The sequence below is a fragment of the Lissotriton vulgaris genome, chromosome 3_1 (assembly GCF_964263255.1).
Source record: "Lissotriton vulgaris chromosome 3_1, aLisVul1.2, whole genome shotgun sequence".
NCBI classification, from domain to species: domain Eukaryota; kingdom Metazoa; phylum Chordata; class Amphibia; order Caudata; family Salamandridae; genus Lissotriton; species Lissotriton vulgaris.
Window position 1 is genome coordinate 2114270579 of NC_141689.1, and position 14360 is coordinate 2114284938.

At 46.9% G+C, this 14360-nt stretch overlaps 1 protein-coding gene across 1 annotated transcript in view; it reads right to left on the bottom strand.

Annotated features, from left to right (window-relative positions):
- ATP10D (ATPase phospholipid transporting 10D (putative)) overlaps positions 1-14360 on the bottom strand; it is a 772711-nt gene that overhangs the window by 496438 nt on the left and 261913 nt on the right. The window contains exon 5 of the mRNA XM_086962685.1: positions 11203-11288. Coding sequence (XP_086818811.1) covers positions 11203-11288 — 86 coding nt within the window. The remainder of the gene's footprint in view (positions 1-11202; positions 11289-14360) is intronic.

The following is a 14360-nucleotide window of genomic DNA, read 5'->3' on the forward strand; positions in this document are numbered from 1 at the left end:
ACTGTAGAATCTGAGTGATGACAGGATCTGCCTTGCAGCCATGTTTCAGATAGGAAGATAGCATCAGGATTTAGAGTTTCCAGGAGAAGTGACATTTCTACCGAATGCTTTGTCAGGAAGCGACAGTTCAGGAGAAACAATGGCTGCCTTTAGGTTTCGCAGTGTCTGTGAGTCGTATCTAAGAAAGGTGGACAGGTGGTTTTACTTTTGTTAAAATGGACAAGGGTTCTGGCCAATAGTCCCGGCCGGGTGCGGCCAGGCTTGCCTTTGGCGCGCCGCCGGGGCGCCCGCTTCACGGGTCCGCTGCGCGCGTCCTCTGCGCATGCCCTTGGGTTGCAGTTTAAATACAGTGGGGAGCTCCAGAACTAGAGCGCTGCCCCTACCGGAAGTAATGATACCGGAAGTAGAAATCTTCTCCCGGGGGCCCTCCGCACAAACAGCAATTGCCGCGACGGACGGCCTGGGAGGGTGGAAGAAAGCACTATTCAGGTGAGCAGTAATACAGTTCAGTTAAAAAATCGTGATTCATTTTTTGAAAATTACACAAATATCGCCGTAATTGTTCCACTTTTTGGCAACACGCAGCTAACAGTGTCTCTCAGCTGAGATTCACCAATCAGTTGTTTAAAGATTATACAAAGGTCGGGATACGATAATTACATTGCACTTTATATAAAATCCCCTGGATTCTATTTTTAACAAAGCCTTTTTTATCTTCTTACTTTAATTTTCAGTCAGGTATCCTTAAGGCAGCTCAAGAACACATTTTAAAGCATTTTTTTCTTAGATTTACGGTTCAAAGTATGTACTGATAAAGGGAAAAATACCAGCTTTGGGTGGTTTTTCTCATTTTTGTACCAGCAAGGACATTAAAATACTGGTCATGTTGGTAAAAAAGTAGTCTGGGGCAACTCTACTGAGGGGTGTTGTGTCAGACTCAGAGGGGCTTTGGAGAAGTGGAATTAGATTTAGAATATATTTATTTATTATAAGTTTTGTATAGCGCTAGCTGGACCCAAGGGTATCAGAGCGCTTCACAACAGGTACAACAATGTGCCTTAGCGGCGAAGGAAGACTCCACAACTGGACAACTTAAGGGCATTGCAAATAACAATCATACAGATCATAAGGTTTACAGGGGGGGGGGGGGTTCTATGATCTTCCCCATTCAGTTCAGGTGTACTCAAGGAAGAGGGCTTTGAGTAAAGTCTTGAATTTGTGAAAATGTGAGGTCATTCTGATGTGTGGGGTGGTGGGGGGGCGTGGGGGGTTGGGGGGGGGGGGGCGTTCCAGATCTTGGGTGCATTACCCGCAAAGGATTTATTTATAGTTTGGCGTTTCCGCGATTTCAATGGAATGAGAAGCGTGTTGGAGCTTCTGAGATTCCTGGACTGGCCAGCCCTTTTGAGTTTCGCGGCCAGGTATTCTGGTTTGCCTGTGTGAAGTGCTTTGTGTGTAAGACATGCTGTTCGAAAGTTGGCTTGTTCAATAGGGAGCCATTTCAGATCCTTGAGAGCGGGAGAAATGTGGTCGAATTTCTTGGTTCCTGTGACCATTCTAGCCGCGGCATTGAGGGTGGTTTTCAAGGGGCCTAGGTGTGATTTAGCTGATCCGGTCAGGGCTGCGATTCCATAGTCAATTCTGGAGAGCACCAGTGCTTGAGTGGCCTGTTGAAGGTCCTTTGGAGGCAGGAAGGGTTTTATTTTGTAGAGAAGTTTCAGATTGAGGAAAGCGCTTTTAGCGGAGCTCGAGATGTGTTTTTTCATGTCTAGTTTGGGGTCTAGAGTGATACCTAGGGACTTGACCGAATCTTTCGGCTTGAGGGTGCCATTAAGGGCGTCGATGGCTTTGAGCCATTCTTCAATTTGTGGGTTTTCGTCTCTGTTGGAGACGAGTAGAACTTCAGTTTTCTCTTGATTGAGCTTCAGGTGGTTCTGTGAGAGCCATTGTTGAACGACTTTGAGCGTGTCATTAAGTTTGAGAATGTCGTCCATAGAGGAGGTTTCCAGATAGAGCTGCGTGTCATCAGCGTAGAGGTGGAAGGGGATGTTGGAATTCCTGAGTATTGTGGTGAGGGGTTCCATGTAGATATTGAAGAGTTGGAGAGAGAGTACTGACCCTTGTGGGACTCCTCTATTGACGGGTAGGGGGTCGTATTCAAAGTTTTTGATTTTTACTCTTTGCGAGCGATTGTGAAGAAAGGAGGAGAACCAGTTTAGTACCGTCAATTCCAAGCCTGCTCTTTCTTGAAGGACTTTGAGGAGCAATGTGTGATCAACAGTATCAAACGCGGCCGATAAGTCGAGGAGAATGAGAAGGCAGCATTGGTCTGAGTCAAGTGATTTGTGTAGATCGTCTATGATGTTTAGGATGGCAGTTTCAGTGCTGCATCCCTTTCTGAATCCCGTTTGGTGTGGGTCAAGGAGCTTGATGTTCTCTAAGTGTTGGGTTAACTGAGGCAGAACACATTTTCCCAGTGTTTTGGATAAGAGAGGTACGTTTGACACGGGTCTAAAGTTGTGCATATCTTCCGTGTCCAACCCTGTTTTTTTTTTTTTAGTAACGGCGTGACTTGGCCGACCTTGAGGCAATCCGGGATGTTTCCCGAGCTCAGCGAGCTGTTGATGATTTTGCACCAAATTGGGGCTAGGGTGTGTTTCAGGACTTTGGCCAGATTTATAGGAAGCGGATTCATGGAGTGGGATGACTGTTAGGTGTTGGCGATCAGGGTAACTATCTCTGCTTCCTGAATCGGCGTGAAGACGGACCATTGAGTGGGTGGGATCAATAGGTGCTGTCAGTCAGTGCTGGGGTCTTGGTCTCCCTGGGAAAGGAGGGGTATGTGCTGAGAGAGAGGTCGATCTTGATGATTTTTTCGTTAAAAAAGCTGGCCCAAGTTTTCGCATTGTTCTTTGGAGGACACTAAATCGGATGTGTTAGATTTGGATGTTTGGCTTCTGATGATGCTGAAGAGCTCTTTGGGATGGTTTTTAGCATGGTCTAGAGCGGAGCAGAAGAAAGAAGATTTTTTGTCCTTGATGAGTTTGTTGTAGTTTTTGCGTGCTGTCTTGAGTTGTTCGCGGTGATGGGTGGAGGGATTGCTCCTCCAGATTCTTTCTAGGGATCTGAGAAGTCTTCTTTCATCATTGATGTCAGAGGTGAACCAAGATCTCGATAGAATGTTTCTGGGTTTTTTTTAGTTTCAAGGGCGCCAGGCGGTCAAGGGTGGACGTCATGTTGGAATGGTAGAGAGAGGTGAGATCTGTGGTTGAGAGGTGCTCCGTCGTGTTCGGTAGAAGAGTGCTTAATTTTTCTTCAAGGATGTTCTGTGGGACTTGGGCAGTATTCTTGATCCATTTGGAAGGAGCTTGTTTAATGTATTGAGTTGGCGCTGGTTGGTTGATACGGAAACGAATTAAGTGTTGGTCTGACGAGTCTACTGGAATGATGTAGTCAATGGTGATTGTGAATGGGGTAGCAAAGGTCCAAGGATTTCAAGGCTTGAACAACACTTGAATAAGTTGTGTTGGTGGATGGGTGGAGACACACTCGAAGCTCTGGACCTCTTGGGCTTCAAGTAAAGAAACAGTTTTGAAAAGTGGTAAGTGTGTTCTCCACAGAAATTCACATCAGTTTTTCAAGATTAATATCCATTCTTTCCAGATCGTGGTATGAAGGACAGAGACATTTTAATTGCAGTGAAGTGTCTTTATTTTTATTAATAGGACAAGGACAGCCGACACGTGTTTCGCCCCCTCTTGGCGATTTGCACCGGGGCTTTCTCAAGGCTGTTGAAGAGGATAAGAGAGAATATTTTAGTTGTGTGGTATGAAAGCAGTTGACCCCAAGAGAAACAGAGAAAACACCTAGTGTGAGGAAGTGGTTAGGGTGATTTTGTGGTATCATAGCGTAAAAAAGCCTTATCTACATGCTCAAAAAAAGTGGTGAATCTTAAGTCAAATGCAGTGATTTGGGTTGGACCAGAACCGCGCAGAAAAGAATTCAGAAGGAAGCAATACTAGTGTTTTTTGTAGAGTTTTGTTAGAACGGCAAGATCTAGTTAGCGTAGAGAAAGGTGTCACGATATTCAGTTTTACAATCCAGAAAAAGTCCCAGAGTACCAGAACAGAGAGTGGTAAGTGGATAGAGAAAGGTACAGTGTGGTAAATGGAATACAATCATAATACCTAGTTTAGCTTATTGACGTAAATGGTTGTGATTTTCCATATAATTAAAGTGTCCCAAATGCGAAAATATAATTCTTCAGAAATAAAACATGTTTCTGTCAATTCAAACAGAAGAGTTCGTAAATACAATTGTTTTGGCTATCGGTCTTTCGCATAGCATGTCAGATAAAACATTGTGAGAAGTACAAACAAGCTTACAATATATAAAAGCATCTATCTACATTACAAAAATTACAAAAATGAATAGGAGGGTTCGTACTATCTTACAAACTTTGTATTAAGTTGTTACGATTTTAGTTGATATAGTTACTCTAAATCATTTTCTCTAAGTTTATCTAACCCATTGGGGGTAGTGCCTTTTATTCAATAAAGTTAAACCTGGCTATTGTGCCTGCATCACAAGGACTGCCATCAAAATGATCATATATTGGTAAATAGTTCGAGCTGGTGATGGTCCTAGTAACTAACATTAAGTTTGAACGTGCATGTAACAAGGTCATGAGTAGCCTCTATTGAAAGGGGTTTACTTAGTTCCTATATTCAAGAGACACATGATTAAAAATAGTGGCCGAGCTACACATATTTATTACATTTTTTTAGCATTGTTGTAAAAAGGAAAGTCATTCCTGTATTTGGGGATTTATCAAAAACGAGCATTATTTACATGGCGGTACAGATATTACTAAGTTCGTTAACTTACTATTATTGTGGCATAGTCAAATAGAAGTGTGGTGGGTGCTGCGCCACATTTCTGTACAAACATTAGGTTGCTTTTAAAAAGGCAGTGTAGCCCAGGTAAGTGCGTCTGTCTGTAAGGATAGTCTATGGTTGATGGGTAACAGTGCAGCTCGTAGTGTTAAGATTATGCGAAAATGAGCAGGAAACGCGAGCGATTTAATGAGCTGGCGACACAGGGAAAAACGGGACGGCATGTAGCTGTAATTTAAAAGGTTGCACACGCCAGATGTATCGGCGTAATGTTAGAGTATACGGTACTTTGGAGGCTTCCGTCCCAGACAGAGGGGGATGGCATACATCCGTGATTACGGAAGTTGCACAAACCAATTTAGACGGCGTACACAGGAAACTTACTTTTTAGGCTGATGCCCCTGCTCCTAATATCCTTCCGACGTGGTGGTTCTTGGGTTGAATCCCAGCGGTTCCCACAACTGCGGGAACCCGGTAGTTGAAGGATCCGACCCGGAAGTGGTAACCTCAAGGGCGGGTTAACCATTAGTTATTCTACGTATAGGATTGTTATTTATTATTGTGATTGAAGGAATAAAGTGACGGGCGAAAAAGACACTGTGCTAATTTTAAATGTATAAAGCAGTTGAGTTCAAGCAAATGGAAAAAAGGTTTTTAATTACTGGATTTTTTCAAGAGGGTATCTCACTCAGCTTTACGAACTCTTCTGTTTGAATTGACAGAAACATGTTTTATTTCTGAAGAATTATATTTTCGCATTTGGGACACTGTAATTATATGGAAAATCACAACCATTTACGTCAATAAGCTAAACTAGGTATTATGATTTTATTCCATTTACCACACTGTACCTTTCTCTATCCACTTACCACTCTCTGTTCTGGTACTTTGGGACTTTTTCTGGATTGTAAAACTGAATATCGTGACACCTTTCTCTACGCTAACTAGATCTTGCCGTTCTTCTAACAAAACTCTAAAAAAACACTAGTATTGCTTCCTTCTGAATTCTTTTCTGCGCGGTTCTGGTCCAACCCAAATCACTACATTTGACTTAAGATTCACCACTTTTTTTGAGCATGTAGATCAGGCTTTTTTACGCTATGATACCACAAAATCACCCTAACCACTTCCTCACACTAGGTGTTTTGTCTGTTTCTCTTGGGGTCAACTGCTTTCATACCACACAACTAAAATATTCTCTCTTATCCTCTTCAACAGCCTTGAGAAAGCCCCGGCGCAAATCGCCAAGAGGGGGCGAAACACGTGTCGGCTGTCCTTGTCCTATGAATAAAAATAAAGACACTTCACTGCAATTAAAATGTCTGTCCTTCATACCACGATCTGGAAAGAATGGATATTAATCTTGAAAAACTGATGTGAATTTCAATGATGATTGTGTAATTGTCCGCAATGATTGCGTCCAGTATCGCTCCTCTGTGGTGTGTTTCTTTAGAGCAGTGTTGTGTTTGATCGTTTTCTAGCAGAAGGTTGTTGAAGGTTTGGATGGGCGGGTTATTTGTTTCATTCCATCTAATGTTGAGATCGCCCAGGATTATGTTGTTGGCGTTGTTGAGCGTGCATTGGGTGATTAGGTCAGAGAGTTGCATACCAAATTCCTTTGAATTGCCTGGTGGGTGGTAGAGGAGATGGCAAAGTATTGACCTCTTTGCGCAGGATTTGATGTTGATAGAGAGGCATTCGAAGGAGCTGTACAGGCAAGATGAGCTTTCCGTGATAGCGAGGTTACTCTTATAAATGATAGCTACACCTCCACCTCTCTGCTTATGGCGGTCTTTGTGTGGGATTGAAAATCCGGGCGGTACCAGCATGTCCATGATGGGGACTGACAGGGAGTTGAGCCAGGTTTCCGTGATAAAGGCTACATCAAAATCATGTGAGAGGATAGCTTCTGTTAATTCTGTTGCATGTTTGGAGGCAGATCTACTGTTGATGAGCATGCATCTGATGCGGGGTTCTTCATCGGGCAACGACTTGCTGTGTTGGGCTCTGGTAAGAGAGGTTAGGTGTGTCGGGGGTCTGGGGAATCTAGAGGGGGGATGTTTCCTGCCCACTCCTGTAATTACTTAAATAGAGGACTTGGGTGAGGAGATCAAACTGGGGTCCTGTGTAAGGGCAGGTGGAGTCCCTCTCTGTGAATGCTGTGAGGTGCTTTGGTCGGGGGTTGTGGGGTGGTCATAAGATGAGGCGAGAGCGGTCACTTCCTGGGGGGAGAGGGAGGGTTTCACTCTTCTCGGTCTGTCTGATCGCTTCTCTGCCTCTGGTATGGTGACGTGTGGGAGCGATCTGAGGGGGGCGAGGGTCGGGATGGGAGGAAGCGATTTGGGCAGTCTGGGAAGGGCGGCGGTAGGGGGGTGAGAGGGCTGTTGGGCGGACACTTCAATTTTGGCTAAGGAAGAAAGGGTATCGTTCATGCATCGGACCAGCGTTTCGAGCGGAGCTTCCAGAAGGGTGAGGCGGTGCGATATATTATTAGTGTGAGTGGGAGGAGGAAGGAGAATGGTGCTCTGTGTTGGGGGGGATTGTGCACTTGTAGCGATGTTACTGGTATGGAACGGAGGGCGTGGGTGAATTGACTGTGGTTTCGGTATGAGCTACCTGAGAGCTGTCTCGATGTGTCTGGTCATTGGTGTGGGTGGGAGGGGGAGTGAGGATGTAGTTCATCGTAGGGGTGGAGTGTGTCGACTCGTTATGAGGGATGTGTGTGGGCGAACCACAGGTGAAGATATTTCTGGGGAGGATCGGGGGGAGAGGTGGAGCTCTTTCTAGTTGAGTGGTAGGCTGCGCTGTGGGGGGTTGGGTGTGAGTCAGGGAGCCATTGGGGAAGGGGATGTGAGTGGGGCTCTTCTCCGGTTATCTGGCCATCATTGTTGGGGGTGTGCAGTGAAGCGGCTGTGGGAGGACTCTCTAGATGGGAATGTGAATAGGGCTCTGCTCTGGAGTGATGATTATGATTGGTGGTGGGCTGGAATTGGGCGGCGGTAGGAGCTATCTCTAGTAGGGTGGTGGGTTGCTTTGTCGGAGTATATGGGGGCGGGTTCTGGGGCCCTTGTGAGTGGAAAAGGGAGTTGGGCGGCGGTTGGCATTTTCATAGCGGTGGGCCGTTGGTGCAGGTTGGCATTAGGAGGCGGGGTGGTGGCACGGGGGGGTGTTCGAGCGGGGTCCTGTGACTTGCTAGGGGTTGGCGTTTGGCCGGAAGAGCGTTCCTTGCCTGTGGAGGGGTAAGAGAGGAGGTCATCTTTAACGTGAGGAAAAGGGAATCAAAGAACTCACGGTTATCATCTTTTGCCTGTATCAGGATGGTGCCATTATCGGAAATGGTTGTGGAAATGGAGCCGGTGAGGGACTGGTGTTTTTGTAGGGAGATGGTAAGTTTGCGGCTGAGTGCTGTGATGGTGGTTTTGGTGACTAGGAGGTGAGCATTAAGGCTGTTGATCCAGTGTTCAGGTCTGACGGTGTAAAAGATGAAGTCCATTTATAGCAGCCCTCTAGCTGGGCAGTGGTACGTGTCTACGATAAGTGTTTCTGGGAATTGTCTGATAATTCTGAGTTTAAGGAGTTTTTTTAGCTTTGATAGAGTTTTTGGGGGCAAGAAATAGCAAAAGCGTTTTGATCGTGGGGAGTTAGGTAGATCGTGGTTAGGCATGGGTATTCGTCCGCGTGTATGGCTGGAGGCATCTTGGTTAGGTGGAGGACGGAAGAGGGACTATCAAATGTGAGGAGGAGAGCAGATAATTGCAATGCAGGGGGTTGAAGTTCTAGGCGAGGGCTCTCCGGAGCAGAGTTTAATACTGTGGGATTCAATTTAGAGTGAGGTCTGCTAGCTCGGACCATCAAGGGTATAGACCACCTGTCAGGGGGGTGTATAGACCTATTAGGAGGGGGGGGGGGGGGAACGGGCGGAGGTGCTGTGTTCTCCAACTAGGAGTAAGAGCTGTATGTTGTCTGGGGAACAATATGCCAGGAGCCAGCAAGACTGAATATCAGAGGACAGGCTGCCCCTGAGGAATAATGTGGGTTAAGGGCTCTGTAGCAGGAGTATTTGTGCTGCAGTCGTCTACTTTGCTAATTACCAGCTTGGTGTTCGGAGGCACTTCACTTCTGCCTGGAGCGGAGTTAGTTTGGTTGGCACATGCAGGGGGTGGTGATCTAGTCCTCTCCTGCTGCTTAGGAGATCCAGAGTGAGGGCGTCTTTAGTTACTGCTAATCAGTCCGAGTTGGCGGCCATCTTGTGGTCAGGCGGCCCTTGACAAAGAATGGAGTTGGGGGTTTAACCTCCAACGAGGCTTTCTTGGTCCTGCCATGTTTTTTAGCCCACCACGGGGGTTGTATTTTAAGTCGGTGCGCTATTTGTGCTAAATGGTCGTTTTAAGCACTTTAGAGCGCCAGGTTTGCTGGGACTGTTGTGGGGTGGCGGCCATCTTGAGGACAGGCGTCCCGAGTGTAGTGAAGCATGAAGGCGGTTGGATTCTTCTCTCGACTAAACTACTATGAATCAGGGGAAATTGATCATTCAGGGTCGGACTCCTCCTCGTGGTAAATCATCGTTCTACTGGCTGCATCGGGACACCGTCTTTCGCAACTCTTAAGATCCTGCAATACTCCCAGGACCCATCCTGAGCTTCTCTCGGATCGGTGAGTGAGGCTGGTAGTGCCTATCTTACTCATGGGCTACAGGGAGGGAGGGATGTGCGCTCCGGTGACAGTGGCGACTTTTACACCGTTCAGATAATCTGTGCAGTTGTGATTTTCCCCATGGTTGTGGGGACTCCCGTGTCAGCTTACTCTGGTTGATGCCAGTGCGGACCACCACTTGTTGAGCCGTCCGAGGAGGGGGCTCGGGGGGTTACTCCAGGTCGGGAATTAATCTCCTACCTTTCTCGGGGCTGCGGGGAGGGAGGGAGGAGCGCTCTGGTTTCATCAGGGCCCACCGGTCAGCTCTCCTGGGCAGTCTGTATTTTAGTCGAGGATTCTGGCGATTCCCGTGTCAGCTTACTCCCGCTGTCGCCGGTGCGGACCACCGATTGTAGTGCTGGTCCAAGGAGGGGGTCCGGGGGTGGTCGCTCTAGGTCGGGATTTACACTCTTGTGATCCCTCGACCCCGGAGCTCATCCCAACAGCTCTCTCCTAACGTCCATCTTGCAATTTTATAGAGCTTGTCTCCATCACAGGGCGAGGAGTAGACTGAGGGCTGTGGAGTGCCAGAGATCTGCTGCCCCTCCTGTGCACGTGGTGGAGTCGGTGCCTTGAGCCTGGTCACACCATCCCCCTTGATCTTGTGGTGAAGAGCGGTGTGGCGACGGCTGGGATCAGCGGAAGCACACGGGGTCGAGGCGGCCACAGCACGGCTCTAAGCACTTTAAGGCGGACAATCTTCACGGGGTGCACTCAAATGACGGCCTTCAGCGGGGCAAGAAATCAGCAAGCCCAGCAGCTTGGATTGAAGGAGGGGAAAGAGCCCAATGGTCCTGGGGCTCAGGTCAGGTGGCCAGCTCACTTCCAGGCCCTTGGAGATCAGCTTGGAAACACAAGTTTTGTAGAAAGTAAAAAGCCAGCAAAGTCTTTCAGCAGTGTTTCTTCCTCTCCTTTGGCAGCAAGGTTCGCACTATTGGTCAGTCCTTCAGGATAGGGACAGTCTTGTGTACTGGATCACTATCTACTGGTAATAAATACAAATAGGAATCCTTTTGACTTTCAAGAACGTTTGGCATCTGTATGGACCAATACCAGAAGGTAAGAGGAAAGGTAATCTCTGGGGACATATGCAACTGGCATTTCGGAGTGCACAGCTGCAGATGGAAGCAGAACTGATCCTTGTTCCATAAATGAACTTTGAGGAAACCGAGAACTTTGAGAACCAGATGTGACCTGGGACAGTTATGGGGAATATAAATATTTAGTATACATACTTAGTAACATTTGTTGCACTGAAAGTGACTGGTGGGTGGGTGCCATACCGCATACTTGAGCCTTGATCATTTATTATTAATGTGGAACGTTTCTAGCAAAAAACAGTTGCAGTGATTTCCCTACTTCGTCAGTTTTGAGATTTAAAATTAATAAAACAAATAAACATAAGTGATGTTAAGATCTTGTGAAATATTTGTATACCATTTGTATATTTGTTTTGTTTGAAGGGAAAACATTGGTAAGGCACTGCAGAAGAGTTTACAAGCAGAAATACCTAAGCTGAACTGAATTGCATAGGTAAAGCTGCAAGGTTTCTGTTTTAATTGTTCATTACTCTAGTAAAGCAATTGCATTTAAACTACTGCCCCAATATACTTACAAAAAGCCTTTGAACCGGTTCAGTTCATTGTTTGGACTTTCACATTCTATTCTGCTACCAAATTTTTCAGGATCAACTTCAGAGTCCTGCATAAAGAAAAGAACGAATGTTTTACATATCGTTATGTTTTCCACAAATATTTTCAAAGTAGGAAATCCATTGCACAAAATGTACAAACTTGATACAAAGGATTATAGGTTTTATAACACAAATATAACTATATTAATGAACTGACTTAACTACTCTTCCACATCCTATAAAGGCCAATGGCACGTCTCATTTGGAAGCATATCAAAAGTGGTATGTCAATAAAGGAAACTGCATTTTCCCAGCATTACATGCATAATTAGATGCACTTGAGGAGCCTTTTAAAGCTAAGATTGCAACTCTCTGCTTCCCTATTCGCATCGAGAAAAAAGAACAGATGTACGAAATGCTGAACAAATCAAGCATTCACCCCCAGTCACAGATCTTGTATTAATCCATTGTTTTTTTGCTCACCAAGCTACCCAGTTCGGACTTAGTCATATGCAAATCAGTCTTGACTCTTCTCCCCATGGGAACAGTCCCAACCAAACTGCCAGGGAAGTCCTCCCTGGACTAAAAACAACCATCTTAGCTTGAATCCTGGGGCAGAGTGAGCATGGGACCCTTATCTGGGCATAACCTTCCTACTTAGGGTGACAAAAACCCAGATATGTGACTGGGGGTGAATGTTTGCATTATTGAGCATTCCGTCGATCATTTGTTCTTTTTTCTTTTGTCGCCCTACGTCGTAAGGGTATCCCCAGATGTGGGTCCCATGCTCACTGTGCCACTTCATTCAAGCTAGCCTGACTGATGACTGGGTGATACCCTGAAACCAGTCCCAGGATTCTTATTTCCGGTCCAGAAGGGACTTGGCAGTTCAGGATGGACTGTTTCCATGAGTAGCATAATTATACCAATCGGTCCCCCACATCAGATCCACTATGGTTACATCTATTTCCCGAAATAGATCTTTAGGGACTCTGATAGAGAGGGTGATTATGTAATACAATCTAGGTAAGGAAACTATTTCGAAAGGGCAAAAGCCCTTTCCATTACGCTGCTCTTGTTCTCATTGCTCTGATTTACAGTTTTATATTCAGTCAATCAATTAGGGTTTTGTAGAGCGCACTACTCACCCGGTAGGATCTCAAGGCGCTAAGGTATAGGTGTGAGTAGCTCCAGTGGGGTCAGTCGAAGAGCAAGGTCTTGAGGTCTTTCCTGAAGTGTCGGGCTTCGTCAGAGGGGAAGGGGGAGAACGTTCCAGGTCTTGGCTGCAAGGTAGGAGAAGGACCTTCTGCCCGCTTTAGTCCTGTAGAAGCATGGGACAGTTGCTAGAGAGCGGTCGGCTGAGCGGAGGTTTCTCTTGGGGGCATGGAAGGAGAGGAGGTTGTCGAGGTATTGAGGTCCGATGTTTTAGAGGTCCTTGTTGGCGTGAGCAGCTTGAAAGTTATTCTTCTTTAAATGGGGAGCCAATGGAGGTGGCAGATGTTGTTTGGTGATGTGGTTGTGCTGTGGGATATCGAGGATTAGTCTTGCTGAAGCGTTCTGGAAGGTCTGGAGTTTGCAGAGGAGTTTTTAGTTTATTCCGGCCTAGAGGGCGTAGCCGTAGTCTAGCCTACTGGTGATGAGTACCGTTTTCCTGGTGTTGGGGTTATCCACATGAATGTCTCACGTAGTATGCGAAGGGTGTTGAAGCATGTGGGGGAGATATTTTTGATCTGGTGATTCACAGTAAGTGACGAGTCCAGTATGATGCCAAGGTTAGTGCATGGTCCGTCGGGGTGGGTGGGTTTCCGGGGGCAGGGCACACCAGGTATTGTCCCGAGCAGAGGGGGGTGTAGCGGAGGATGAGGACTTCTGTTTTATCAAAGTTGAATTCAGGCAGCTGTTCTTCATCCAGGTTGCGACAGCTTTCATCCCTTCTTGGAAGTTGCACCTGGTGACGTCGGGTTCCTTGGTGAGTGAGCGGATGAGCTGGGTGTTATTGGCTTACGGTACGATGTTGAGCTCATGATTTCGGATGATGGTTAGGAGGGGGGCCATGTAGACGTTTAAGAGATTGGGGCTGAGGGAGGAACCTTGGCGGTACTCCGCATCTGGTCTTTTTCAATTCTGAAAGGAAGGGCATGAGTCTTATTCTCTGGGTTCTGCTTGCGAGTAATGAGCGTAGCCAATCTAGGGCCCTTCCTCGGATGGCAGCGTCGTGGAGTCTGGTGGCTAGTGTGCGGTGGGAGAAGGTGTTGAAGGATGCTGATAGGTCCAGGAGGAGGAGGGCTGCCGTTTGGATTTGGTAGAGGAGGGCGCAAATGTTGGCTGTGGCGGCGAGGAGAGCGGTCTTGGTGCCGTGGCTGCTGCAGAATCCAGATTGAGAGGTGTCTAGGATGTTGTTGACTTCAATGTAGTGTGCTAGCTGGGTGTTGACGGCCTTTTTGATGATCTTGGCTGTGAAAGGAAGCAGTGATATGGGCCTAAAAGTCTTAAGGTCCATATGGTCTGTGGAGGGTTTCTTCAGGAGGGGGTGGACTTCGGCGTGCTTCCAGTTGTTGGGGTATGTGGCTGTTTCGAGGGAGCAGTGTTCCCCAGAGCCTATACCTCATCCTGTGGGATGAGGTGTAGAGAATCTTCCATCGTCCCACCTGCCAGCAACCACAAAAAGTGAAAACAATAGCCCTTGTTTATTATCCTTCCATTTTTTGTCTTGGAGCAAAGGCATGTGGGTTGCTCCAGGGTGAGGACAGGCTGGTGAAGGAGTGGTCACACTGCTATTCAGAGCACATTATTGTATGGCCGTCCGTCTAAGGCCGGCCAAATTGCCATGCACATGAAGCGCTCTCCAACCCGAGATGCATTGCCACGTGGGAAAGAGCAGGCACAGACTACCAATCTAACTGGGGGTGGAAAAACGTGACGCTCAGGCAAATCCTGACACTTTCAGCCGCATGAAAGCAGTGTCCGGATTGGTTGCAGTGCACTCTGGGAGCCTGTATCTGCAGAAGAGAGGGGAGTGATGCGTTAATGCACGAACGTGTTTTTCTGGGGGTGGTTTTGTCCACACTCACTCTACCCCCCACCATCACCCGTCCGCCACTGTATCAACATACTGGCTCCCACTGGATGCTTCTGCTACA